Source organism: Halichoerus grypus, chromosome 10, assembly GCF_964656455.1.
Source record: "Halichoerus grypus chromosome 10, mHalGry1.hap1.1, whole genome shotgun sequence".
NCBI classification, from domain to species: domain Eukaryota; kingdom Metazoa; phylum Chordata; class Mammalia; order Carnivora; family Phocidae; genus Halichoerus; species Halichoerus grypus.
The window spans coordinates 65,492,532-65,509,442 of NC_135721.1; the positions used below are offsets into that span (position 1 = coordinate 65,492,532).

A 16,911-nucleotide genomic window follows, 5' to 3' on the forward strand; every position below is an offset into this window, starting at 1 on the left:
CATTCATAAAACACATTTTTTTTCATGAATGGTGGGAAGAAAGACTGTTGATTCAACAGATGAGTGAGTCACCTTAAATTTTTCTGGTGCTAATGGTAGGCCTTCCAGCAAATGAGTGTATCTTCTTTTTTATACTACAGTTCAATTAATCAAACTCTAAATCACCTCTTTTTTTTTTTTTTTTTTTTTAAGATTTTATTTGACAGAGAGAGACACAGCGGGAGAGGGAACACCAGCAGGGGGAGTGGGAGAGGGAGAAGCAGGCTCCCCGCGGAGCAGGGAGCCCGACGCGGGGCTCGATCCCAGGACCCTGGGATCATGACCTGAGCCGAAGGCAGACGCTTAACAACTCAGCCACCCAGGCGCCCCTAAATCACCTCATTTTTATTGTGGGTGAATTAAATGACAACAATTCTATGTACATTGCCTGGGGATTTGGACTGTTCAGTATTTGTAATAATTTTTATCCTCGATTTGTTTGTTTGGTGTGTATCTTTTTAGATCTTGTGAGCACACCTGTGCCATACACTGCATTAGTGTAGGTATGGGATTGTGCAAAAAAACCAGAACTATTTCATTCTGCAAATTGATTTTTAGAGCCTGATATAGAATGACCGTCTTCTCACATAGCTGCCCCCCTCTCTTTAATGACCTCATTGTATTATCATTTATTTAATCCATTTTCTATGGGAGATCACTGGTCATTCCCAGTTTTTGGCTGTTAAAAACTAACAGTCTTTTGCAAATATGCATATATTTGTAGGGTAATTACTATATAAAATTATCGTGTAAAAGACCTGCTTGCTTTTGTAATTTTAATGGATACTGCCCTCCAAAGAGCCTGTCTTGTGTTCTCTCTTTCCCACAAACCCTGACATTCCTTAAATTTTTGATGGTTAAATAAATTTTTAAAAAGATTATTGTACTTCTTGGGATGCTTGGCTGGCTCAACTCGGTAGAGCTTGCAACTCTTAATCTCAGGGTTGTGAGTTCAAGCCCCACACTGGGCTTGGAGCTTAAGATAAATAAAATAAATTAAAAAAATATAAAGCAAAATTAATTGTATTTCTTTAGTGAGACTGTCTCCTTGTACATTGGCTATTTGTATTTTTTTTTTTTTGCCAGCTATCTGTATTTTGCCAGTTTTCTGTTGTGTTATAAAAGAGTTCCATTTTTATAATTTTCTTTATTTTTACTTTATTTTTTAATTTTATTTTATTATGTTAATCACCATACATTACATCATTAGTTTTTGATAATTTTATTTTAAATGATGTTTTGAAGTATGCCAGTCCAAGATTATTTCTTTAAACAATTCTTTTTTCTTTTAACATTTTTATGGTTTTATCTTTTGCATTTAAATTTGCAGTATAAGCTAGAAAATTGATATAGTTACTTTTATATAAAGTGTTGATGTAAAGATGCAGCTTAATTTTCACAATAATCTATCTTTTCTCCATTGATTTGAGACGAAATCTCATGTACTTGTTTCAGTAAAGTCTGCTAAGGGAAATTATTTCCATCAAACACTGGACAGATTATCACAGCGAATTAGTATACTCAGCTTGGAGGTTTAGTTGTTAAAGAAAAAATTATTCGGACACATGTCAAAATTGTGAGGAAGACTTCATTTAGAACTGTTGGATAGGTGTCAAGACTCTGAATACAGCAAAGACAGCTGGGGATATTTAGCCAATAAGCAGAATGGGGGGAGGTGTTAGTGCGTAGAAAAGAGACATCAAGGATAGGGGATTCTTGCTAAACTGACTTGACAGGATTCTTGCTGAAAGCAGCCAGTCCATGATGATCACATATGAAAAGTGGAGGTGAGGAACTGGATCAGGTACAGAGGTTAGGAATTCTCTCAAATGTCAGGATTCTTGATACAACTGGACTCAGTAGATCCAAGGATGAAAAGAGGGCTCAGAGGAGCCTGGCTGAAGTTTGGGGAAACAAGGATAGTTAAAGTAAAGGCATGGTTAAGTTCCCATTTGTTATGGGTATGCAAATAAATTTGGTAATACTAAGCTTTGAATATTTCACCTAAGTTGATACAATCCTTAGCATTTTAGAGAAAAATAATTTTTTTCCATATTAAAACTATAACTTTGCGGAGGGCGGGGGCGCGGTGGTGTTTGTTTGTTTTTAAGTAGGCTCTGTTCCCCGTGTGGAGCCCAGCACAGGACTTGAATTCACAACCCTGAGATCAAGACCTGAGCTAAAATCAAAAGTCGGATGCTTAACCACCTGAGCCACGCAGGCGCCCCCATATTAAAACTAGACTTTAAAAAGAAACAAGGAAATATATTTAGATTGTTTTAGAGGACAACTTATTTAAGGGCTGGGGACAAAGAAGGCTGTCTGAGTATACTTTATTTTACCAATTTTTCTTTGGAGCCCTAAAAAATACTTTTTATGATCATAAAACAAAATTAAATGAAAACTACCCCCCCTCCCTTTTTAAGTATTATAATCTCTACACTCAGAGTGGGGCTGGAACTAATGAGCCCAAGATCAAGAGTCACATGCTCCACCGACTAAGCCAGACAGGCGCTCCTGCCTTTAAAAAAAAAAAAAAAAAAAGCAAATGAACCTCACCTTACTATGTATCTGGTTGTAAGGATAAATATATGGAGCAGTGACTTTTAAAACAGAAAATCATACATGCCTATGGGGGCTGCATCCTCTAATATTGGAATAAAGCTATTATGTCTATTATATAATAAAGAGCAAATAAATGATAATTGTCAATAGTGTTAGAAACAAAATTCATCAGAGTAAATTTGAAGATCTTATTGGCTTTGTTCAGTGATTCATGAATTGGGCAGTACCCATGTAGCAAACGGAAAGGACCCCAGGGAGCTGTACAAAATGGAAGGTGGTATTTTATATATATATATATATATATATAAAGATTTTATTTATTTGAGAGAGAGAGATTGAGCATGAGCGGGGGGGGGGTGGGGGATGGGGAGGAACAGAGGGAGAGGGAGAAGCAGACTCCCCGAGGAGCAGGGAGCCCGATGCGGGACTCCATCCCAGAACCCTGGGATCACGACCTGAGCCAAAGGCAGACACTTAACCGACTGAGCCACCCAGGTGCCCCCCAAAATGGAGGTTTTTAAAGGCAGAAATGGGATGGGACAAGAAAGGCATAAACAAAAAGGATTATTTCAGACAAGGCAGGGGTCTGTCATGCGGTTTACTTTACTATTACTAATTAGTTAATTCCTAATTAACTGATTGAAAGTCACATTCCCTCAACCAGAATGACTGAAACTACAAGTAGGTCTTAGTTTGCAGTGATGGGGGCAAGTTACTTCATTTTGGCCCTATTCCTTTTTTAACATTAGGAACCGAAATTTTTAGCATGAGTAACAAGATATAAAAATCCAGCTATTGGGTGCCAGGGTGGCTCAGTTGGTTGAGCCTCTTGATTTCTGCTCGGGTAATGGCTCGTGGGTTCTAGGATCATCTGTGTTGGGCTCCGCGCTCAGCTGGGAGTCTGCTTGAAGATTCTGGCCCTCTGCCCTTACCCCTACTTGTGCACACATGTGTGCTGTCTCTAAAATAAATAAATCTTTAAAAAAAAGTCCAGCTGTTTAGTAAAACCTCAGTAATCCTAAATTTGAAAATACCAGTATGATCTCATGATCTGTTTTTCTTTAGAAAATATGCTTATTTCCTAGCTCTGGCCACAAAAAACCCGTAACTAGTAATCAATCTAGTAGTGATCAGTGCCCATAGTGCCCAGATTATGGTTTCTAAGTATCATTTCCTGCTGGAAGAACCAGGGCTCCATGGAGGAAAAGCTGATTTCAGGTTAGGACCAAGAAATGTACAGGATAATTGTCCTACCAGAAACCAAGGATGCAACAGTTGTGTTAAAGGAGTCAGGAGCCATTTCAAACACCAGTAAGACTAAAACTATTGAATTTGTTGAAATTCATTAGTTCATAATGACCTTGTTTTAAAAATTCATTGTTCACTTTTGGAGGATAGGAAGGAAACCCACTGAGGGAGGGGAGGCTTTTCTGTATGAAGTATTCCAGGTAATAATGAAGAAGAAATGAGTATCACCATTTTGCAAACCTTTTTTTGTAATGGTTCATCACAGAGAAAACTGACCGTAAGTGAAGGAAGTACACACCACTTATGTTGTGCTCAAAGAATTAGACTTCAATAAAATCAAGCCTCTAGGTCTAACGGCTACTTTACAGGACATACTGGAGCCAATGAATGCCACCACAGGGATGAAGTCAGAGAAGGAAGCCACTGTGGAGGACCCTACAAAACCAAATAGGCCCTCCTGCACCCTTTTTTCAAAGGGAAGGAATTTTAAAAGAGGGAGAATTCAGAAATTTTTTTTAAATATATCTTTCATAGAATCTTTTACATTTAAGAGCCACATGAACCAAATGCAGTGTGTGATCATCACGTTGAACCAGATTCCAAACAACCAATTACAAAATAATGGAGGAAATTTGAACACTACTGTATACTTTATATTTTAACTGCAATGAACTTTTATGGCTGATGTCATTCCAGTTTTTTAAAATAAGAGACTTTATCTTTTAGAGATACATAATAAAATATTCATGGGTGAAATATGTCTGGGATTTGCTTCAAATAATTTAATTAGGGGATGGGGAAACATGGGCAAAAAATGGGATTATGTGTTTGTCGTTGTTGGAGAGGTGATTGATTCATGGGTACTCCTTGCACTGTTCCCTAGTTTTGTACATATCTGAAAATTTCCATAGAAGTTGTTAAAAGTAAAAAATGTGATTTCTTTTATGTAAGGATGCCTTTGTACTTATTGGCTGTTATTTCAATTTTCTGTTTGGTTTGTTTATTGTTCTCTAGATTGCCCCAGTGGAAAATGACAATAGCTATGATGAACTGAAAAGAGATGCAAAGTTATGTTTATCACTAATGTCTCAGGGCTTGCTTTACCCTCATCAAGTGCCTTTGGTACTTCAGGTGCTAAAACAAGTAAGAGTGTCTAACGAATATTTATGTGTTTTGGTTAGAATTTGGTTACCCATTCTAAGAAATTCACAAAGTCAGCTGTAGTGCACACAGTACCAGAAATTTATTTTTCATTTTGACTTTTCTTTTAGTATGAGAGAAGATACATATTGACCAAAGAAACAGACCTAGACTCTGTACCTGCCTCTGCCACCAACTTCTGTGACCCCGGGGAGATCATTCAAATTCCCTATATACACAGAAACCTAATGAAGCACCTTGGATGCAAAGTGCTTATGAGGGAAGGGGAGTGGTCATTCCCTTTACCATTTTCCCTTTGTTTTATTCACTTGTATTTCCCAATCTGGTTTAAGAAAGAAAAAAGACCTAAGTGATTGTATATTTTCTGGCTGCATTTTTAGTATACTGTGTGCTCAGCCTTTACCCAGGTCTTACATGTGTTACATAACATAAAAAGTGGACCTGTTCCCATGGTTTTCAGATTTTTAAGTTGAGTTACCACTGAAAAACATTTTTTAACAGCCCAGTTTGTTTGTTTGTTTGTTTCTATGATGGAATTTAGCAGTTCTCAGTCATTGCTTTCAATCCGCTACCTGCTATGAAGAAAATAATGTGTAACTCTTAGAGGAGTCGGAGTATTATTAAATATAATTTTCTTCTAAAGTTGACTTTTGTCTATGTGTTCCTTACCCTTTATTTTCAACCATTCTGAAGAACTAACTTTACCTGAAATAGTTCATGCAACCTTCTATTTAGAAGGAACTATAACACGAGCTTGCTCTAACCATGCCCGTAGAAGTAGAGTTGTAGTAGAAGATGATACGATTTGTGTGTCATTCCTGTCTGTCACCTCCTGCTCTCATCAGCACTGTTCCCATTGTCTCTGTTTATTCTCATTCACAGACAGCAAGAAGCAGTTCTTGGCATGCTAGATACACAGTGCTGACCTACCTCCAGACCATGGTATTTTATAACCTCTTTATTTTCCTAAACAATGAAGATGCAGTTAAAGACATCAGGTGGCTTGTTATAAGTCTTTTGGAGGATGAACAACTAGAGGTAAAACTTAACATATAGCAAATCAAAATTTAATACATTTAGAGAAAGCATCATGCCCCCCCTTTAAGAAGTATTTATGCACTGATGAGTTTTTTAAAGCATAAATTATTAAAAGTAACTTTAACATTACCCTATATTATTAGTTTTGATACCCTAATCGTGATTTCCTGTTATACAAATGGAAACAAACATTGGGCATGGTCTTGTTCTGGCATCTCTTTGCAGTTGGGCAGACAACATTTGTGAACCAAAGTTTTCTTATATGTGAAATTGCAGGTGATAATATTTTACTTACCTTACTAATTCCTAAAGGACTAATTTCAGTTTCAAGAGAATAAAAATCTAGGGGCACCTGGGTGGCTCAGTTGGTTAAGCGTCTGACTCTTGATTTCAGCTCAAATTATTATCTCGGGGTTGTGAGATTGAGCCCCACATCAGGGTCCGCGCTGGGTGTGGAGCCTGCTTAAGATTCTCTCTCTCCCTCTCCCTCTGCCCCACCCCCTCCACCCTTGTACACACTTGTACTCTCTCTCAAAAAAAGAGAGAATAAAAATCTACCCACAAATGCTATTATCCAGTTACGATTTTTGCCCCTTTTTATTTCCCTTGGTAGAGAAATTAAAGGCAACTTTGTGGTGAAGTTATATTAGTATTTTGTACAAAAAGATAAATCTCTTAGTTAATGTAATGTAATGTAAGAAAAGTATGTTGTAATAAATAAGGAATAAGTTACAACTTTTGAAATTGGCCTTAGGTAAAGAAAATGTAATTGAAATTTTTGTGAAATCTGTACTTTTTTTTTAATTTTATGGGTTTTCTATGTAGTGGAGCACTCCCAGTAATTATATATTCTATTTGAGAGCACTGAAAATAGATTGCATCCATAGAAAACTGAGAATGGAAATTTTTCCCCCTCCCTAATGAGCCTGTTGATTTTGCAGTCCAGCTTTCTTGTGTTCTGGGAGCAGATCTTGCTGGCCCCTCAGGTACCACACACAATTGGTTATAGCAGCTACAACAGGCTTGCAGTGTTTACAGCTGTCTGTCATTTTTTTAACTTGTATTTTTTAATAACTAAAGGAATAGAAATGAAAAGGTGGAAATCTTGAAAATCAGTGTTTCCTAATTTTAAATACTACAGCAGTTACATTAAATTGCATTTATTGTTTGCTGGACCTTGTTGTAGAACATATTCATAAATTATTTTTACATTCCATGTAGTAGGCTTAAGTGTAACTGTTACTATAAGTAAAGCCATGACATTCATTAAAGCTATTATATTTTTTTAAGATTTATTTATTTAGTTAGTTTTTAGATAATCTCTATACCCAACATAGGGCTCAAACTCACAACCGTAAGATCAAGAGTTTCATGTTCTACCAGCTGAGCCAGCCAGGTGCCTCTGTCATATTTTTAAAACAGAATACTGAGTATCAGTGATGTAATAATTAGCAAGAGCTACTCATGATAATACTGAAAAAACTTTGTAATAATCTAAATGAAAAATGTTTAAAGAAAACTATTGGATTTAAAGGAAAACTTTCAGGGGTGTCTGGCTGGCTCAGTCAGCAGAACATGTGACTCAGTCTCAGGGTCATAAATTCAAGCCCCATGTTGGGCGTAGAGCCTACTTAAAACAAAATGTATAATGATGATAACAGGTTGGCAAGGTATATACGGAGTATTCCACGTTAGTCTTGTGTCATAGTCTGTTAGCACTGGCTCTTGAAAAGTAGCTGATGGCCACAAAATTAACAGTAAAGTTGTTCATACATTAAAATTTAGTAATCCCAATTCTTAGAATCTATCCTAAGAAAATACATTGCAATATGGAAAAAAATTATATAAATTAAGAATATTTTTAGCACAATAGTGAGAAGTTGAAAGCATTCTAATCAATAGTTGAATATAAAAATGAATCGTGGTGTAAAAGGAAATAACGCGACCAAGTATGATGTAGTAAAACAATTTATAGTGTAATTCATTTACTAGTATAATGAAAATGTTAAGTTACCCCAAAACTGTCAAACCCTACAACATTTAAGAAAAAACCTCTTGAAGCAATAAACAATACAAAAAACAGTGGAGTTTTTTCCCCCAAATTATTGCCTATCTTTATGAATGCTTAGCAGGAATTTTGTGATGCCTATTGAGATGATAGCATTTTACTGGTTTTTTTGTTGTTTTTTCCCCAAAACTTGAGTTCCCATTCCATTTTGAAATGGACTGTGCTCTGCTCTGCATTTGGTACTTGGGTAAACTGTAGTCTGACAGCAGCCTGTGAAATTCCTAAGAAGTAAACTGGACATAAATCTACAACATATGCCAGTTATACAAATTGTTCTCGATCTGTGTTACTGACGAAAACAGCAGTAGTTTGCAGAGATGCAGAGTCCAGGAAAAATTCATCTTAATGTTAGGCCCTGGCACTGCTTTTACGGTTACAGCCCTGATAAGGACAACGCCGGTCCGTGGGAAAATAATTTATTGAGACATTAAATTTTGTATGAAATTTAAGCATTTACTTTGCGTAACCCTGATGTAGTGGCTTTCATCCATTTTGAGGTCACAGACCTGTTGAGAATCTGATGAAATCTCCCGGAAGAACTGGCATGAGAGCATTCACACAATTTGCACACAGAAGTCCGGGGAAATCCCCCGTCCCCCTCCCCGTGTCCCCCTCCCCGTGCCCACCGCCACCCTCCCAGCCTCCAGCATTCCCCTGAGGGTTAGGATCTCCACTCTGAAAGAAGTGATTATCTCTACAGGTTCGAGAAATGGCTGCTACCACCTTAAGCGGTCTGTTACAGTGTAACTTCCTTAACATGGACAGTCCTATGCAGATTCATTTTGAGCAACTTTGCAAAACGAAGCTACCGAAGAAAAGAAAGCGAGACCCTGGTTCCGTAGGAGACACGATTCCTTCTGCAGGTAACAGTGCCGGTATAAAATACCCACGTCCGTTTGGGAATTAACCATGCTTACTCAACAAATATTTATTGAATACTTGTGTGTCCCTGGGTCTTTGCTAGGTACTGGGAATAGTTGCCCCTGCTTTTAATAAGCTTTGCCTATAGTAGGCAAGACCTGGAACAGAAGAGCGAAAATTGAGAGGCACAGAGGAACCTGTGCTCTGAGACATACACCTGTTACAATGAATCAGGTCTGCCTGCCCCCATGAAATCACTTTATATAAAGAACTGTGTAGAATGAGTTATTTTGGAGAGTGTAAAGTATTTGCTTTTAGATTTTATAGCTTAGGTGTAGATGTACTAGGAAAATACTAAGAAAACAAAACAAGCCTTGCTTGTACTTGGAGAGGGGACTGTTCACTACTTCACTGGGCATTTGGTGAGAGGGTGAGAAGAGTCCTCAGAGGAGCTTCTACTCTAATTGAGCATGAAGATAAACAGGAGAATCAGATCTGATTATGTCACATTTAAAGAGACATTTAAGCATGATTGTGGGGCGCCTGGCTGACTTGGTCAGTGGAGCATGCAACTCTTGATCTCAGTGTTGTAAGTTCAAGCCCCATGTTGGGTGTAAAGATGACTTAAAAATAAAATCTTTTTTAAAAAAATAAATAGGAGCGCCTGGGTGGCTCAGTCAGTTAAGCCTCTGCTGTTGGCTCAGGTCATGATCCCAGGGTCCTGGGATCGAGCCCCAAGTCAGGCTCCCTGCTCGGCAGGGAGTCTGCTTCTCCCTCTCCCTCTGCCCTTCCCACCCGCTCGTGCTCTCTCAAATAAATAAATAAGTAAAATCTTTTAAAAATAGTAGTAATAAATAAATAAACCAGTTGCAAAGAGCCGTCTGACCTTGCCACTGCTAACTACAGTCACAGGAAGAATGGGAAATATATAGAAAGACTCTTAATAAGTAGGAAGCTTACTGGATTTGTAGGAAGTGCTCAGAATGTGAAGCTCTTAAGTGCTGATTATAAGAGGGTCTTAATTAAGTCATATAGTGACCTAATACAATGAATGTTCTAGTTGCTTTGCTTGAGAACTCTATTTTTTAATAATTAAGTACCAAAGTAGTTTTAGGTCTTTGTTATCCCAAATGGCATTATTTATAATCCTATTTCGTGTTCCTTTTTTATTAACTTCAGTTCCCTAGGCACCGTATTTCATGTATACGAATATAATACACACACACACAACTCTAATGAAAACCAGGAGAATTTGAAAGCAGTAACTTCTATCACTAGAGAAAGAATAGATCTTTTTAAAAAAGGAAGAATGGAGACCCTGCAGAATACAGACACATTACAGCTCTGTTTACAGACATTCCTCAGATATAGTATGTTTACCTCATGAATTGATCCATTCTGTGGATCCCATCTAGAAAAGTGGGGTCTAATTTTGATTAGAGATTGTTTTAGGATCAGGGATTGCACTTTTGCATATGATATGAATTGATCAAAACTATTATTGTGTAAGTTCTAGCAAATAAGTGACACATTTCTGACCTAGCTCTAATTCCGCTATCATTGAGGGACAGCTATAGGATGTCTTTAGTTCAGCCTCAAAATCATGTTTTTGGTCTGTGTGCACACAGAGGGATTTTAAATGCAGAAATTCACACATTGACAACAACTTGCTTCATCGAAACTAATTTTATTTCACTGTGACATGTGCAATAGAGTCCTGTAAATATTTGCACATATATTGGTGTGTTTTTTTTTGTTTTTTCAGAGTTGGTCAAACGTCATGCTGGGGTGCTAGGACTTGGTGCATGTGTTCTTTCTAGTCCCTACGACGTTCCCACCTGGATGCCCCAGCTCCTTATGAATCTCAGTGCACATCTGAATGATCCGCAGCCTATTGAGGTAAAATTCTTCCTTGTTAGTTTCTTTGCACACATACTGTATTGGTGATGTTTTCGTAAGAAATCATTTTACTAATAATTTCCTGTTCACTCTGGACCTTCTGCTTTGAGAAAGCTGCTACTACCACGTCAGCCAGGGCTAAGCCTACTCAACAGTGATGAGTAAGGTCTTGAGGAGGCCTTGCTTTCTTGTGTATTTGAGATCTTTTGGTAGCAAGGAAATTAATAAAGCTTCTGTCTCTCCCAGTCCAGTGGAAGTAAAATATTGTCAATGTTGTCAGGATAGTTAATCTTTATACATTTATTTTACTGACATTTGATATCTAGGAAGTATCTAACCGGGAGCTAATATTAAACAGGAAATTGTGATGGTATTATTTAAAGAACAGCTGTGTCTAAACGGCTGCAAAGACCAATGACTTTGTCCTTCTCACTTGGGAAATAGACGTAGGTGTGTATTGAAACTGGTTTAATAGCGTGGTGTAAGTGCCAGGAGCTTGTCCTAAAGCGCAGCTAGTCATTTTAAAGAAGTGAGCTCGGTGGCTTTGCGAAGTTACAATTGGCTTGTTGGTTTTGCAGCACTCGGTGACGTGTGACATCTGAAGTCTAGAAGGATTTTTATGTAGCCAAAGTTATCCTAAATATAATCCTAATCTTTCAGAGGTTAAAATAAAATGTATGTGGGTTGCCTGCTCTACAGATGACTGTAAAAAAGACCTTATCCAATTTCCGGAGGACGCACCATGACAACTGGCAAGAACACAAACAGCAATTCACAGATGACCAGCTGCTTGTTCTCACTGATCTCCTTGTGTCACCGTGCTATTATGCATAGAAGGGTAAGTCGGCAAAATGCTGAGTTTAAAGAAGTCTGACAGCCTCAGGTAGATGTCTTTGGTTGGATGATTGAGACATGGGTGTTCATAAGTTTTTTATTTTTGCTGACATTCTTAGATGTCCTTACTTAGATGATAAAAAAATTTGTTAATACAACTTTTGCTATGACCAGTGGAAGTTTAAGTTCCCAGAGAATTTTTCTCTGTTTCTCTGCTTCAGGTATTAAGCAGACAATTGATGTGACTGCTTTTGGACCTTTATAAATGAGTGGCCTTAGTAGCCTGGGAATGGTTAGTTTAAAGAAATCTTATTCTTCATTGCCTCCTGAGTGGGGCCTGGGCATTTTGGGTTGCCCTGAGGACCCTAGGTTGTATACAGTTATAAGAACATTTCATCTGGATTCTTAAGTATTTCTTTTCCATCCTGAATTAAAGAGGAGAACCCAGAAACGTTTCCACACTTACTGGGCTTTAGAGTTGGATGTCCTGTTGTCTAACCGAGATTTTTTTTCCTCCCTGATACAGATGAGTAGTCCTCACTTCAAGCTCTTTTCATCAAAAATTCCAGATCCTCAGGTACCATATGTGGCGGCTCTCTGCAGGTTTTAAAACTCTGCCTTTGTTGAGCTCTCATCATTTTGGTGGCTTCTGTGTTTGGTCTCATTAGTCTCCGTTCCACAGGTTGTCAGCTGCCATTTGATTACCTAACTTGTCTGGAAATGACTCCAGAATATTGATCACTTTTTCTTTGAGGCGTCTGACAAAGCCGCAATGTCTCAGACTAGAAATAATTACCCAGTATGATCATGGCATCCAAGACCAAACAGAGTCTAGGAACTCATTAGGAAACAGTTTACTTGTAATGGAGAATACCTATCTGTAATACAGGTCCCGTCATTTCATTCATCTCAAATTATTTTGAATTTTTTCCAAATGGCTGTTGGGTGTAGAGGGTAGTAGGGCTGTGGGCCATAAATTGAAGCCTTTGAGAGCCTTGGGTCTGGAGAGCTATGAAGAGGGAAGGAAAAGAGGGCAAGTCTCGAATCTAACCAAGGACCTGATGGAGTGCGCCACCAAGACACAGAAGTGAAGGCTGTGTCCACGTGCTTCCCACAGACTGGAGTTTTTGGTGCTGATTAGAAAGAGCAGTTGCTGAAAAACTAGGGGTTTGGTGAATAAATTTTTGATTGATTGTTGTGTGTGTATACAATGTGTGATTTTGAAAATAAACAACAACAACAATAAAAACCCTGACTGGTTGATTTTTACCTGTATTCTTTACATATACTGTTTGATCAACCCTCTTTGAAAACTGTTATATTTCACCTAATGGAAGACTGCTGTGTTTGTGGAAATTCTGTAAGTTTTTTTTGTTGTTGTTTCTTTTTTCTTTTTTTTTTTTGCTTGCAGAATCGTTGAGAGACTAAATAAGTCTTTATATTTAATTGACTTGTTTATTAATAAATGTTACATAGATGTAAAAGACTGTATAAACTGTAGGATAGCATTGGCAGCACTGTACAGATGCAGCCTTTTACACAGCAGCGTTGTGTAAGTAATTTGTAAAGATTCACATGTAGCTCTTTATTATAGTGATTTTTTGGCTTTTGTACCAATTGAATGCCATTTTTTGTGTTTTTAAATTATTTTCTCTATCTTCTCATGTTACAAAAGCTGAGGTGTGGGGGTTTTGAGTTCATTTATCATTAGAATGTCTGGATTTTTATGTGACATTTTGTGTGCATCCCTAAATGCAAACACCACATGTTTGCCTATGACAAGTTTATAGAATGCAAGGTATCTTCTAGGTTAAAGTAATTCACAAGTTAGTGAATGTCCTCTTGCAGCACACCGTGTACAGTCTTCCTTAAAGGAACACTACAGTATATTTTTTAGTATCTACTTGCTGAATGACTCCATACAGACCTAAGCACAGCAGAGGTCCTGGTACAGTATTGAATTGTCTGCGTACACAGGCGTAATCCCTGTATAGAGTAGTGCCAAACTGATGATTTCAATTGTGTAACTAGTTTAAAACCCAATAAATGGATTGTTTTTAACACCTGGCTTTTGTCTTCATTAAGAAGAAAAGACAGTTTCTCTAGGCAGTGACTCTCATGGATTCCTTTTGCATCCATAGATCTGGGGCCATAAATGCATGCCCTCTAACCAAACCAAATTATCGAGATCAGACCTGTCCAGTACAGTAGCCAGTAGCTACCTATGACTACTTACATATAAATTAAAATCTCATTTTCTCAGTCTCAGTAGCCACATTTCAAATGCTCATTAGCCACTTGTGGCTAGTGGTTTACCTTACTGAATAGCACTGATGAACACTTTTATCACAGAAAGTTCTGTTGGACAGCACTGGTCTAGATCATTGATTCTCACATTGATGTGCCTGAGAATCACGTGGGGACTTTGTTAAAATGTGAATTTTAATTCATGCTGCTAGCTCATGATATCAATGCCTGGCCCTCAGATCACAGTTTTAAGTAGTGAGGCTTTACATATATTAACCACTTCAGCTTTTTCTAAAATAAGCTGTATGAAACTATGCCTTAGCAAGGTTCCTTAAGTGGGAACTTTATTTATTTATTTTTTTAAATGATTTATTTGACAGGGCACAAGTAGGGGAAGCGACAGGCAGAGGGAGAGGGAGAAGCAGGCTCCCTGAAGAGCAGGGAGCCCGATGCGGGGCTCGATCCCAGGACCCTGGGATCATGACCTGAGCTGAAGGCATATGCTTAATGACTGAGCCACCCAGGCGCCATTAAGTAGCAACTTTAGAAAATAAAAGCTACTGGGCACCTGCTGTGACATGTTGGGCTCAGAATTTCTCTGGTTGGGGCTCAGGTGTCAATTTTAGAGCGTGCTTGCGTGAGGTGGGGGAGGGGGAGAGGGAGAAGAGAATCCCAGGCAGACTCCCTGCTGAGCTCCGAGCCCCTTGCGGGCTCCACGTGGGACTCAATCCCAGAACCCTGAGATCATGACCTGAGCTGAAATCCAGAGTCCAACGCCCAACCCACTGCGCTATCCAGATGCCCCAGGCGTCAATGTCTTTCAAAAGCTCCATATGTTTCAGTTGTGCATCAGAATTGAAAACCGGGGCGCCTAGGTGGCTCAGATGGTTAAGCGTCTGCCTTCAGCTCAGGTCATGATCCCAGGGTCCTGGGATGGAGCTCCACATCGGGCTCCTGGCTCAGGGAGGAGCCTGCTTCTCCCTCTCCCTCTGCCTCTCTCCCTACTCATGCTTTCTCTCTCTATCTCTGTGTCTCAAATGAATAAATAAAATCTTTACAAAAAAAGAATTGAAAACCTCTGGTGAAGGTTCTTAAGGCCCACTGTAGACCTAGAAACAGGATTCTTTAATCTGAGTTTCTAACATTTGCCCCATGTGATTCTGACACCAGGTATAGATGTTGCTTATTACCTTGATACCCGATCAGGTTATACTGTGAATGACTTAATTGCTAAATTTTCTACCAGTGGAAGAAGACTTAAAGGGATGCAGGAGAGAAAAGGGGTGGATGGCTACTACTGTCTAAGGTAGTTCTTAAATGTATGTTGTGTTAAAAAAAATGGAGAACCGCGGCGGGAACGGTGTTAAGGATGAGGAAGACAGGCCAAAGTTGAGAAGTCACTGCTGTTTGGACGTGGAAGACAGTCAAGGTAGGTTTCTAGGTCGGGGAGGGGGAAAGTCTTCTTTGAGGTTGTCACGCCTAATCTAGTTCCTGAATGGATCCTTTAGAAACAAAGACTGCAAATTATGTTTCAATATTTAGGAAGAAAATTTACCCACCTAGTCTCTTAATGTAAATGAAAGTTTTGGTGAGAAAAATGAATAGGATGAGAAAGCTGTTTTCAAATACTCCAGATACATGGCATTGCCAAGCCCTTTGGAAAACCAGTTGTGATTAGTAGTGTGGCCAGAGAGGATTACTAAGGAATTTTGTTTTACTGAAAAATCAACTTTTTCTACATAGTCTTCAGTTATTTTTGTGCACAAAGACCATTGTCTTGTTAATATACTTGTGTTCAGTTTTTCCCCAGTGTTGAACATCAGGGTTTCCAGTTTTCTCTACTCCAGATTACATTGCAATGAATATTTTCGTAACTTCGGGGCGCCTGGGTGGCTCAGTCAGTGTCCTGGGATCGAGCCCCGAGTGGGGCTCTCTGCTCAGAGGGGAGTCTGCTTCTTCCTCTCCCTCTGTGCTTGCTTGCTGTCTCTCCCCGCCAAGTAAATAAAATCTTAAAAAAATATATTTTCATAACTAAATGCTTAAAACCTTTTTCTTCAATTATTTCCTCAGGGTAAATTGTGGGGAGTAAAATTTTAGGTCAAGAATCTAAATACTGTAATTGCTCTGATACATTGTTTTCCTCCACCTGCACATGTATCAATTTGCATTGCCAATGATAGTATTAGAACGCCTGTTTCCCTGCAAATTGATAGCCCCCCTTTTTTTTAGATTTATTTGTTTGAGAGAGTGCGGGTGGGGGGAGGGGGAAGAGGGAGAGAGAGAATCCCAAGCAGACACCCTGCTGAGTGCAGATCCCCACCGGATCTCACCACCCTGGGGATCATGACCTGAGCCCAACATCAAGAATCCAACTGAGCTACCCAGGTACCCCAGCCCATTCATATTTTAACATTTATAGTCAGCCTTGCTTGTTCCTTCGCAGATTTGACTTTTTTTTACTACTAAGCCTGTGCTCCATTTGGCACTGTTGGCTGGTACATTTTGTAGGCATAATTCTAGTAGCTTTAGACTTGCTGATGGTACTAACTAGTTCCTGATTTCCTCTTCTCTGGAATCTTTTACAATTTGGGATTTTTTTTTTCCCCCGGTATAATTTCTCTCAAAGGTGTAACTCTGATGGCCACCTTCCAGCCCAAACCTATTGTAATCTGTCAGGCGGCCAGATGCCTGGAAATCAGCTGGCGATTGCTCATTCAGTAGCTAATCCACATGGAGAGGGACAGAACTTGGGTTAGAATTCTCTAAATACTAATGGGTCTTCTCTTTCAATGGCTTCTTTCTAGGGCCCGAGCTCATCATAACTGACGACACAGGTTAGAACCGCTACATTGCAGGTGGTTGGGGAGTGGAGTATTATGTGGGAATTAACTGAAAATTTGTCAAGTTTTATCTACACAGAATTCTAATAGCATAGTCAACACCTGGATTGA

General features: G+C 38.9%; 1 protein-coding gene across 3 annotated transcripts in view; it reads left to right on the forward strand.

Moving 5' to 3' along the window:
* The window catches only part of PSME4 (proteasome activator subunit 4), a 108,124-nt gene extending 94,350 nt beyond the window's left edge, over window positions 1-13,774 (forward strand). Inside the window, exons 42-47 of one of the 3 annotated variants that reach the window (XM_078056560.1) lie at window positions 4,867-4,995; window positions 5,896-6,051; window positions 8,820-8,982; window positions 10,746-10,879; window positions 11,579-11,717; window positions 12,240-13,774. In XM_078056560.1, the coding sequence (XP_077912686.1) occupies window positions 4,867-4,995; window positions 5,896-6,051; window positions 8,820-8,982; window positions 10,746-10,879; window positions 11,579-11,713 (717 nt within the window). In that variant the 3' untranslated portion in view covers window positions 11,714-11,717; window positions 12,240-13,774. Of the gene's footprint in view, window positions 1-192; window positions 918-4,866; window positions 4,996-5,895; window positions 6,052-8,819; window positions 8,983-10,745; window positions 10,880-11,578; window positions 11,718-12,239 lie in introns of those variants that run through there. The other 2 variants (XM_078056561.1, XM_078056562.1) reach the window with 2 other exon arrangements.
* Window positions 13,775-16,911: the final 3,137 nt, after the last annotated feature.